The sequence below is a fragment of the Aptenodytes forsteri genome, unplaced genomic scaffold, assembly GCF_000699145.1.
Source record: "Aptenodytes forsteri isolate BGI_AS27 unplaced genomic scaffold, ASM69914v1 Scaffold193, whole genome shotgun sequence".
Classification (NCBI taxonomy): domain Eukaryota; kingdom Metazoa; phylum Chordata; class Aves; order Sphenisciformes; family Spheniscidae; genus Aptenodytes; species Aptenodytes forsteri.
This window is the reverse complement of record NW_008795405.1, coordinates 10695294-10707298: the sequence shown is the minus strand read 5'-3', so window position 1 is coordinate 10707298 and position 12005 is coordinate 10695294. Positions and strand designations below refer to the sequence as shown.

At 39.7% G+C, this 12005-nt stretch overlaps 1 protein-coding gene across 1 annotated transcript in view; it reads left to right on the top strand.

Moving 5' to 3' along the window:
• The first annotated feature begins 2451 nt into the window (after positions 1–2451).
• LGMN (legumain) overlaps positions 2452–12005 on the top strand; it is a 22476-nt gene continuing 12922 nt past the window's right edge. The window contains exons 1-3 of the mRNA XM_009280789.2: positions 2452–2625; positions 10590–10687; positions 11554–11635. Coding sequence (XP_009279064.1) covers positions 2488–2625; positions 10590–10687; positions 11554–11635 — 318 coding nt within the window. The 5' untranslated portion in view covers positions 2452–2487. The remainder of the gene's footprint in view (positions 2626–10589; positions 10688–11553; positions 11636–12005) is intronic.

The window sequence follows — 12005 nt, the reverse complement described above, 5'->3', positions numbered from 1 at the left end:
CCCCCCCCAGCCGGTGGCAGTGACTGTTTCCATGTGATGGATGCCTGTCTGCCTTGAAATTAGCCATCATGTTATATGGCCCAGTGAACAGCTGGCAGCAGCACAGCTTCTATTGATATGTCCTGGATTTGAATTAATGATTTACATCTCTTAAGAGCTAAGCATCATGTGAAAGGATCTCCAGCCCTTCAGCAATCATTTGAACTATTTATTTTCTCTACTTATATTTACATGAAAGATACAAAATGTTTTTAGTTGGAGAAATGAAAAGTTGGAGAAATGAAAAGTTATGCTTTAATAAACACGGAAGAAAGTTCCTTCTCTTGAAACAGATACTGAGCTCTGAGGGATCTGTTTGCATGAAATTCGTCTCCATATTCCAGTAAGTCAAACTCAGTTGAGATTTCTAGGCAGATTGTCTAAAATACATTGATTTTCTTTTCTTGTCTAATATTTCAGGAGTTAGATATACGTGAAACTGAGTATTGGGAATGAATAGGCTTGTTGGCCCATGGTGTATTGTGGCACTTTACAAAAGTTTTAAACAACTTGGTCTGAATCTTAGCTGTGCTGTAGGCAACAGAATAGGCTGGTTTTGTGGATGTTGTAAACACAGTATATCTTCAATGCAGTCGTTAGTATGTTATTTGTCTTAACCATTTGAAGAAGTGACAAGATAGACAAGGCAGAGTTGCCATACAAAGCCACCTGTCACTGGCGACTACAATGACAAGAATTTACAATTCCAGCTCAACATGAGAGATTATAACTGTCTATCAAACTGCATAAAAATTCTGCTTATTCCTTCATATCCGCTTAACTGCTGAAGTAGCTAATAATTCAACAAACCCTAAATTGTTAAATTACTATGTATTGTTTTCGGTCCCAAATCTCACACTTGCAGGCAGTGACAGGAGTGGCTTATTCCTGAAAGATAAGTTTCCTAGATTCAAATGAGGTTTTGGAAGAAGCAGTGTCATAGCACTTAATTTTTGATTCAGTCTTTTCCTTCCTGTTCTGGAGTTTTTCTGTGTGGTAACAACTCTTCCAATACGAGCTGATATGCTAACATGACTTCCTTTGCTTTGTGCTAGCTCCATTAAAAAAAAAAACAAACAAAACTTCAAAAAATATATATATATAAAATATATATTTTACATATATAATATATTTTTTCATACTACTGCCTGCAAGACTTAATCTTAGTGACCAGTAGATCAAGTCTTGGAAAGACCCATACTACATGTTACGTTTTTGTAAGTAGGCCAGTGTAAAATCCCACCTCTCAGTGCATGAGGAAGTATGTAATTTTTGTGCGTGTGCCGAGAGCATGCAATTCTTCAAGGGAGTTTGCTTTATGAGGATACATTGGATGCAGCAGACCTGAGACTGTGACCAATATACGTAACCCTCACCCCCAAAAATAAAACCCCAAAAGTAAGCCTTTGACTAGATATGGCCAGATTGTTTGTCTGATAAAGTGCTATAAAAGCAATCAAGGTGCTCAGGAGGATCACTAGTGGGGACGCTACTTCTAGTCCTCTCAAGAAAGCAGAAAGGGTCATTTCTGCATGGGCTCAAACCTCCTCTCTGACTCTGCTTTTCTGAATTTGACGTCCTCAGCCTCAGACCTGATTCTCTCACTGTGCACCTTGTGCAAACACTTAACCGTTGTGCAAAAGAGACGAAAATGCTAGTCTTTCATGTGGTACTGGTTCACATTTGCTCTCCACTAGCATAACAGGTTGCACAAATAGCATGAGGCTTTCACAGTCTGCACTTCCCCCCAGCCCCAGCAGTTAGGGCTGTATCTTGTGCAGAACAGTGGCACGGCCTCCCTCCACCCTCTCTGGCTTTGCGGGCACAGAGAGCTTTTGTGACACTCTGGCCTTCCAACTCCCAAGCAATTCTCCATGTCTATGCATCCTTGTGCCTACATCACCCGGGATTTGACTCAATAATAATGGGCTAAGTGCCAGTGAGTAGAAACCAGTGAACTGACGGTTGGACTCGATGATCTTAGAGGTCTTTTCCAACCTCAGTGATTCTATGATTCTAACTACATAAGCAGAGACCAAGAGAATAGTATTAATCTGGAAAAGTTTCATCTGTGAAATACTTGATAGTGAGGCTTGCTCTGTATTTGAGGCTTATTCATTACCAGCTATTATAGAACAAAACAACCAGAGAGAGCTGAAAGACTTGGTTGTCCTATTCAGAATTGCTTTCAGTCAGATTTGAAAGCTGACAGAAAACTCTTGTAACTAGTAGCAGCTTGGTGCTAAAGGAAGATATGACCAGAAATTGTACTGTGGGTTGAATGGTCTGTAAAACACAAAAAAAACCCCACAAGCAAGAAAAGCTTCTAGTTGTGATACTACTGATGTTTGTTTTATTTATGACTGATGTCCTCTGATCTACTTCTCTCAAACTTCTTCATTAGGGATTTTTTTTTTCTCCCATTTGTGGAGTAAATAAAGAAAAGAGATGATGTTGAAAGCAGTTGTGCTGCTGGGCTGTGCTCTGGGCATCAGCACATTCCCCATGGAAGAACCTGAAGATGGAGGCAAGCATTGGGTGGTGATTGTTGCAGGTTCGAACGGCTGGTACAACTATCGACACCAGGTAAGGACCACTGGTCCCACATGCTGATGCTGGCCACACTCCAGAAAACGCCTGCTCTGGGACTCACAGGGAGATGATAGCTGCCTAGACTAGTTCAGCCCTCTGTCAATTGGGCAAGTGCTTCTACTTCTAGACTTCCAGGAGTGTGTGAAGTTTTCAAAACAAGATTCACTCACAGCCTGGTCTTAATTCTTGTCATTCTTACCCCAAGAATTCTCCTCCACTGTTCCTTCTACTATTTGAATTTTTTTTGCTTACAACTTTGCCCAGTCTTTCATCTTTTGGAAAAGTGTCATTAGCAGGAGGAGCAGTATTCTTCCTCTAATCATGCTTCTGCATCCTGGGAGACCGATATCATTTAGGCTAAATATTCTGTTACTAGGCTGGAGGATCTGACCCCAACTTGCAGGTGAACAAGTGATGTCTTGAATTAAACCTCATTTTGAGACACATGCATGTTCCTTTCCATTTGTCTTCCTCTCTTTCCTTATGTTATGAAAAACTCCCTTTCTTCTCTCCAGTTGAAAAATCTGTGAAGGCTGCAAACGCACAGTATCTTTTTGTGGGGTGGAGGATATGCAGAACGGGGTTCTTTTTAACCTGAATCAGTTTGCTCACTGTGTTTGACAGCATGGCCTCAGAGTTGTGTTGGCACAACAAGGATGCGGAACACCAGGGTGCAGGGATCAGAGTGAATGGCAGAAAGAGGAGAAAAGGGAACAGGAACTCCTGAGTTTTGACGCTGCTGTCAAAGCCAGTGTGTTGTGGAATTGTGGTCTGAGTGTGAGTGTCAGGAGGGACAGGATTACATTCAAGTGACTTAACTCTGATTAAGTTCAAGACTTATAATCAGCAGTCAGGAGACTATGGCACTTTTTCCCTTTGGGGAATTCTTGGGCAATCCCTTAAACAGATTAATCTACACTTAAACGCAGTCTTTGCTGTAAACTTGGAACTACCTCTTGCTTTCCTGGAGAACATTGCCCATTTAATTCTGATTTATGTATACATTTGTATATGTCTAAATGTTAGAAAAATAGTTTACTAGACTATTGTTGGTTAAAGTGAACTCGAACAGAGATTGAAACACTAGTGTACAAAACCAGCATTTTAAAAGTTAAACTGTATTAAATGTACTGGGTACATATATCAAGCTGACTTGCTGAACATTGAAACTTTTAACGTAACTGTAAATGTAAAAATTTATTTTTAATGTAACTGCCTGCCAAATCTATAGAGGCTTCACCTCTCTGTTTGTGTTGATTGAGGAAGAAACAAGCCTTCTGTGTGTTGGGCAGGCTGGGTTTTGTTTGTTTCTCCTTCCCTTCAGCTCACAATCAGTTTTTAACTTTCAGTGCAGTGATGAGCTTAAAACTGAATGAACCAGACTGACAACCTTGTTGTATCTGAAGAAGAACCTGTTATCGGCCAATGCTAGCTCAACACTTTGACAAACTGGTTTTAGGGATTTTTGCCTGCTCCTTGCACTGTAGCTATCTATTGCCTGATAACCATAGTTGAGATATTACAGCCTTAATATAAACCATTCCTATTTCAAATTAAATCTGAAAAAAGAGATTTTAAAAGTTGAAATCAGAAAATAATTATAAAAATACTAGTGCTGTACTTCAACACTGCCCGCCCTGGGGTGTCTAAATATAATTACTGAGTTGTGCTCTGGTTGTTGCTATTGCCGTATAACCAGTCTCACTGGCTCCGCTCCACTCTAGGTGGAGTTAATACTGCAACATTCATTCTTTAAATAAAATTATATTTTTGAAGCTGTGGCTCATGAGAATTACTTTTCTACAGTTGTCCAAGCATAGAGTTTTTAATCTTTCTGTCAGGAACCTTCAATGGCAAGTATATCTGCCAGGTATAATTGAGTTACGAAGAACACAAGATGCACACTTAACATATCTGTGTCCAGCAATTAGTCTTTTGAACATGCCAGTTTCACAGAAGCAAATTAACTCTTGAGTGTGGTCATGCTTTGCAGACAGTTACTAAGTAATTGCTTTTCAAGGTTAGAAAAATGAGAATGGGATTTCTTTAAACACCTTCATTTTGAAGGTAACGTTCACTAACAATGCAAAATATCTGCAGTGTCAGATAGTTCTGAATTTCAGTTCTAGAAATTTCTGTATTTTAACCTCTACTGCTTGGTTCAGGTACAGTATTAACATTTGGAAAAAAGAAAATTAGAACACCACTAATAATCCTATCGAAGTCATGAAATCAGCGTCATAAAATAAAAGAGTCTATGTGAAGGATTCTTCAGAATTCTTCTTCTAGTTACCTGTCTTGGGCAAGATACCATACCTCTAACTTGTTACGGAAATAATCAATTCCCAGAAGATGCAGTGCATCAGCAGCCTGCGCTGTCTTGCCTGGTGGTCTTTTGTGGCCAACCTTAAGGTCCTGGCAGGAGTGAGCACCCATGGTGGCAGGGCATACTGTGAGACAGACTCAGCGGTTAGTTGCAGAAAATCCACTGTGTGTGTTCCATGAAGTGTAATCCAGAGAAGGGTACCTCGGGTAGCAAAAAAAATTGGGGAAAACTGTTCCCAGCAAAACCGGCTGAACCATAGACATTTAGGAGAGTTATACAGAGGAGGGAAGGTACTATGAAATCTCGGGAGTTATAACAGATTTTTGGAAACATTCTGCAGACTGATCACCATGTCTTTGTGTGTTAGTACTCCCTACCTTCCAGCGGTGGAAGCAAAAGCACTGTAAGTATTTAAATAACTTGCTCAAGTCACTTGCAGTGGAACCAGGAATAGGACTTGGACTTCCAGTTCTGTGCTTCATCCATCTTGAAAATCATTCCATAGTGGACACATGCAGAAACACGTTATTTTTCAGTAGAATAATACCTGTACTGTCAGAAAGCAAAGCAGTGCTCCAGGATTGCAGATTTGTGTAATTCTTTGCTTTCCAAGGGAGAAACTGCAGAAGAAAATATGTTGTACCCTAATTCACTTTCCTCCTGCCATCACCTTTCTCCTCAGACCTTCGCTGATCTAGCCTGCGTACAAGTGAATTTGTAGATATGAATGTTCTTGTAAGTAGTTACTCAATGTGACTGTTTTTTATTACTGGACTGGTTGCTATTCCCTACGTGCAAGTAAGCACTCATAATATCCCTTTGTAATTTGAGACCTCAGCTGACATGTCTCTGGGTTTCAGTTGCTCAGTTCAGCTGTTCAGGGTACAGTTAATACATGATGTTGCATGTTTGTATTACAATTATATTTTGTGAGCTCCAGTTGTTTTGCATGCTGTCTGCACACAACACAGTCAAAACATACTCTGTTGCCTTCCGCGATAGTTACCTGATGCATTCATCTGACTAAACAACCATAAAAGGAGAAGAAGAATATTACACCTTCAAAAATGTCTCTAATTTCATACATGAAAATTTGTGGGGAAAATAGTCCATCATTGTATGCTGTACAGACCCCTTGAACAGTAAGCTTGTAAAGACTGTGTAGACCCTGTAAACGCCGAGTTTGCACCTGTAACCTCAAGGAATCTGAAACTCCTAAGACTTGTAATTCAGCTGTCAGTGGTCAGGATCCACTATCAGTGGTGCAAACCTCAAGTGTAGACAAGATAAGAAAAAAACCACTGTTTGCACTTATAGATAAGTGAGATTCACACCTTGCAGGCACTTGTTTCCTCTGTGGTGGCTGAACTGGAACTGTTTCCTAATCGGGATGATCTAAACTTCTTACACATTTGTCTCACCAAGTTCCTAGAATAAATTTCAAGTGTTTTGAATAGTATACAGCCCAATGTGATAGGCTTACTGTCATTGCAAAGCTAGCTTGTATATTGCCTTATGCTTTTGGCTTCTCAGTTCTTTGGTGTTTTTACCCATATCTTGGTGTTTTTGATTAGAGCGCTTGGGCTGTGGAAGGAATATTGACGTGCTCATCTCTGCTCCTTAGCAGTTATTCTGACTTCTCTATAGCAGCTTTTTTATTACCAGACTGGCTGCTATTCCCTAAATGCAACTAAGCACTCATAATATATACCAGAAAGAGTACTCCTCCCATTCCCTGGGAAAGTGGCTCAGCTCTCTACTGTGCAAAGAGCTTGATGATATCTCTGGAAAGCTTAGTGACATACGTGAGCAATTACAGCACTAAATGCTACTGGTGGATTTAGGGAACGAGCCAACAAACTAGTTCTCCTTAAGAGAAATAGAATTTTGTATGTACTTCTGCCTCTCCTGGGAGATGATCGTACCAGCTAACTCAAACCTAAAGCTGGCTTCACAAACAGACCAGAAAGAGAGACAGACCAATACTTTCTGGATACTCCCAAAGACAAAGTCAATGGAAAAGCCTGATGTGAAACAGTCTTACTAAAGGTGGAGTACATACTTGAGGAGAAAAATAGCTGAAATAGTCTGGCAAAATTAAAATGCTGAAAATAAAAACATTTGAATTTGCATACATGGGTCTGTTTTCAGTTGTTGTTTTTAGTCTTACACTTATTGAGCTTTATGCGCCAGGGACTGTATTTATTCAGGGTTTTGGACACTACCAACCAGAGCAGTATCTTATTCCAGGACAGTCCTAAATTCTCCAGTCTTGCAGGTAACAGACATTAAGGATGCCTTGGCTACTTGGCTTCAATTAACATTTCCTCACTGTGCTTACAAAATTGTAACTGAAGCTATGGGGAAACCTTTTCCTAAGTTCTTAATACAGTTATAGTTTTTGGCTGATTCATTGATGTATGTTTAAGCAAAGAATGAAACATGGCTGGCATTTCAGATGTATTCTTCTACCATGCTGTATATTAGAGTTCATTCTTTTTTAGACTGTGGCATTTCAGTGTACCTGTAACAGGAACAGTGCCACTTTGCAACAAAGCTGACAGTTCATTACACATGCTTTTTAGCCATGAATGTAGCAGTCATAAGACCAGAAGTAACCAATTTCACAGAAGTCCAAGCTTTTCCTTTTAGGAACTATTTATGCATGCATGTGTCAGAAAACAACTTCGTTTTTCCAACACCTTCCCCCCCCCTCCCCCCCCAAGCAGTCTACTTGAAAGCTGTGTCACTCAAATGTGTAAACAGCTGTATGGCAGAGGAAAGTTGGGGTGGTTTTTTTTTTTCCTTTTAGAATTTCCTCCAAATGTACATTTTGGAAAACAAAATGCCCATCCCAGGAAAACAGGGGAATTCTACCTCTGATCCCCATGCTTTCAAAATCTGGGAGTTAATTATTTAAGCAGATTTAAGGATAGATCTTCCATAGAAATTTGCTGATGTAGCAACAGGTTTAGACTGACCTGGGGATGAAAGGTCTGAACCTTGCCATTAGCAGTGTCCACTCTGGAGCTGGCATAGGAGATCGGTTGTGCAGTAGCAGCTGTACAGCTACACCTTCTTCTCTTCTATTCTTTGCAGGGCAGCTGCTACCCATGCCAAATCATGGCCAGAAAAGCATGATTTGCATTTAGTGATGATTTATCCAGTAAATGTTCGGAGTATTCATTTCACATGCTAAACCAGCAAGAATAATACCAACAAGAGATCTGGAACAATATCGGCTGTCTCTTTTAGGGTGGTTTACAGGTACAGCTATGCCAGAAATATTTCTGGAAGAAACAAGGCTCAAATAGCAGTATTTGAGAGGTAGTTACACATCAACAGGAAATACTCTAGATTCACATACACCTCCCTACTCTAGCAGCAGAGTGTTTCTATTCTGGTTTTATAGAGATTTATTTTTTTTACATGTATGGGAGGGAACAGGAGGAGCATGTGACCAACATCAAAGGTGGCTAGTCAGGTCAGCTAATTCTATGCAAAAAACCCCAACTGTTTACTCAGAACTGTCCTACTTTAGCCGATGGAGTTTTAGCAGCAAAACATGTTTTTGTTGCTCTAGCTTATGTTGGTGATATCATTATGCTACCAGCAGGTACAGTTCCCTTAGCAAAAGCCTTAAAAGGCTGGGACGATCCCCAAACAGGCATAAGTTAAGGTTGAGGGGAATTGATTACATTGATCTGTTTCGCTCCACACTAGGGAATTTAACCCATTCAAATTTGCTACCAATGTCTACTTTACTGTTTACTAAGACAGGACATAGTGAGCAAACAGTCAATGAATCGGAAGGAAGGAGACAGGAGTCCAAAAAAGCTGATAATATACATTTACAAAGCTTAACTGATTTTGGGTACTTTGGTATTAATTAAAAACACTTCTGAAGTCCCTACCAGCCAGCCACATGTCTGTGGGAGCACAGACACTTGTTGGTGGAATATGTTGATATTATATCACTATAGTATGCCTAAGCATTTCCATGTGTTGCCAGCCTATAACCATTTCTGTCAGCATAACAGAAGTGTATTATGTCTTGAGAGTGAAAGGGGATCTATGGTCTATTCATCAATCAGTGTAGAGATGCCCTATTAGTGTTTTCTTCTACTTTTGCTTGGGTTGCTTCTGAAAATCAAATACATGTTTAGTCAAACCGGCACTCTGCTGTTTCATATTATATGTGATGCCTTCATAACTCTGTTTAACCTCTACTTTTTGGCTTGTTGAGGCAGCAGGTGGTATAATGACATACAAGGAAATGGAGAACTATAAACAGTGGAGATTTCCTGGGATAGGTGGAAGAGAATGTAGGCTGACCTGCGTAGTAGGAAATGGAACTGCTTTAGTAAGGACAATTTAACGTTCAGGGTTGGTGAAGAGATTTTGCTGTGGGAGAGTTCATTAGCATTGAATGTGCTTCACCCTTCCCAGAATCGTGCACAACTACACTCTCTTTTCAGCTTCAGCCACACTTAGAAGACCAAGGATTATAAAGTGACAGGATTTTATAGTGTCCTTTCAGTTAAAATAGTCAAAATCACTAATACTCCTAAGTCATCATCTGAACTTAGGTAGGTCCACTTAAACCACTTCAGTTTGGTTTACAAACTAGCAAATTAGATTAGTTCAATGGAAGTAAGCTTTAAAGCTTGCTTTTTACCTGTGGTTGGAGTGTGCATTTGTTAGATGAGATTTCTTCTATTAAATCTGCATAGCTTTTCTAGCATGCAGTAGGTTGTAGTTCTAGAGTTTAGGAATGCTTGTTGATATCCCATTAGGTCATTCACAGAGTCTAAAAAGAAAAGACTTATTTGGGCTGGGGTTACTAAGAATTTATCCTTCTGAGAGAGGTTTGCATTTACTGTAATATCACTTTGATGAGTATTGTTATTTCTGCATCATGGGAAGATGGTTCTGTAAAGAAAATCTGCTTATTCATATCCTGTACAAGTCAGGAAAAGAGCCTGAATAGAAATTCTGCAATTCTGTTTTCCACTGAAATCTGTTTTCTTGCCCTGAAGTTGCTTCAGTATTACTCTACAAGAAATACATAATTAAAAAGGAAATTTTCCTTAAGCAAAATTCTCACCTAGGAAAACAAAATTTAATAAAATCTTTGCAGAGGTGAGATTGGTAAACCATACTTGCCTAAGCCAAGGACAGTCGTTGATGCTTAGTCATGCAGGCTTGGTACAGAATTAATTGAAATTGGTGGAAATCCAACTCTTTTCTTCTTCTGCTTGGCACACTTGGGATTTGTCTGTCAGTGCACAAGGTTTTCATTTAGATTTTCTCACAGAATGCAGAACATTGCTGAGAACGTTTTGTTAAATTTTGTTATCTGGTTTGAAGTAACTACTGGTTTCTGTTTAAATAAGAAATCAAAATAGGTAAAAGAGATTTTAATCATAGTCTCTATTACTAATGCAACTACAGACACTGAGTTTTGGTTTAACCTGTGCATTTCAGCCCTCTAGCAACCCTCAATCTCTTATATTTGAATGAAGTTTCTTTTGAACAATAGCCTGCTCTTAGGCCTGCAAAGCTATTTTTCTTCTGGTCTCAAAGGTAAAATCTCTGTTAAAGCTAGTAATGAAAATCTGCTTAATTTCAGGCAGACGTGTGCCATGCATACCAGATCGTACACCGAAATGGAATTCCAGATGAACAGATCATTGTCATGATGTATGATGACATTGCTGATAATGACGAGTAAGTGATGAACGTGCACTAGTCACAAACTATATGGTTACTACAAACATGCCATAGTCACAATGTGTTTTGAGTTTGTACTAGTTTTGTAAGAAAAGGTTTAAAACCACCTGTGATATGCGTAGAGACGTTTTATCCATCAGCACAATAATTCTCCTTTGAAATGTGCTCATGAGCTTTCTAAGCCTTACTCCACAACTCAGCATCAGTTGTGGCACTGAGGACTTCAGAGCTTCATTGCTGTGAGAGTAAGTGATCTTAACTCCCAGGCGTAACAGTTTACAGCAGATAAATAGCCTAAAACCACAAACATAGGGAAGCTTCGTGTATGACTTGCAGAGCTTTTTTGAAAGGACATTATCAGATTAATTCCCAGAATGTACATTCAACAAAGAAGTGTACATGTCCCATTCTTGGTGACTGTCTAGAGCATATCATTGCTTTCTATATGAAACAGTACAATTATACAGCCTCTAATTCTGAGACAACTTCAGCAGAAATCAGCAGACTTCACATGCACAGCAGCACTGGGAGCAAAGAGGAAAGGGGACTAAAGGCAGGACTGAAAGTAGAGAGATGATAATATAAGAGACCATCTGCCTACATCTTCAGATTAATCAACATGATCTGAGACGGGATACTTGAAGGTACTCAGGGTAAGGACACCTGAGGCGAGCATATGTAACTGACTTAAGTGAAAAGGCCTTTATATTCTGAGGTCACGTAATGATACATGGTGCGAGTACCCATACTCTCTCTCAGGCCAGCTGGCCAGTCAGGACAGTTTAAATGGTTTCCTTGTTGTTCTGTGGTCATTGTGTGGCACATGGCTAATTCTTCATATTTATGTTCCGTTTAACTTTCAGAAATCCAACAAAAGGCATTGTCATCAATAGACCTAATGGCACAGATGTGTATGCTGGAGTGCCCAAGGACTATACAAAGGAGGTAGGAATGAAACACCATTCCCCAGGGAAGGTTCAGCATTAGCCAACATTCAGAACAAATCCTTTCAGCCCGTAGCTTACACTCTGAAATGCACACAGTATAAAGCCTCCAGCTTATGCACCTGTGTCATGGTTTAACCTCAGTTGGCAACTGAGCACCACACAGCTGCTTGCTCACTCCCCCCCGCCCCCCCGGTGGGATGGGGGAGAGAATTGGAAGAGTAGAAGTGAGAAAAACTCGTGGGTTGAGATAAAAACAGTTTAATAATTGAAATAAAATAATAATAACAACAATAATAATGTAATAATAGTAATAATAAAAATAATAATAATAATATACAAAGCAAGTGATGCACAGTGCAATTACTCAC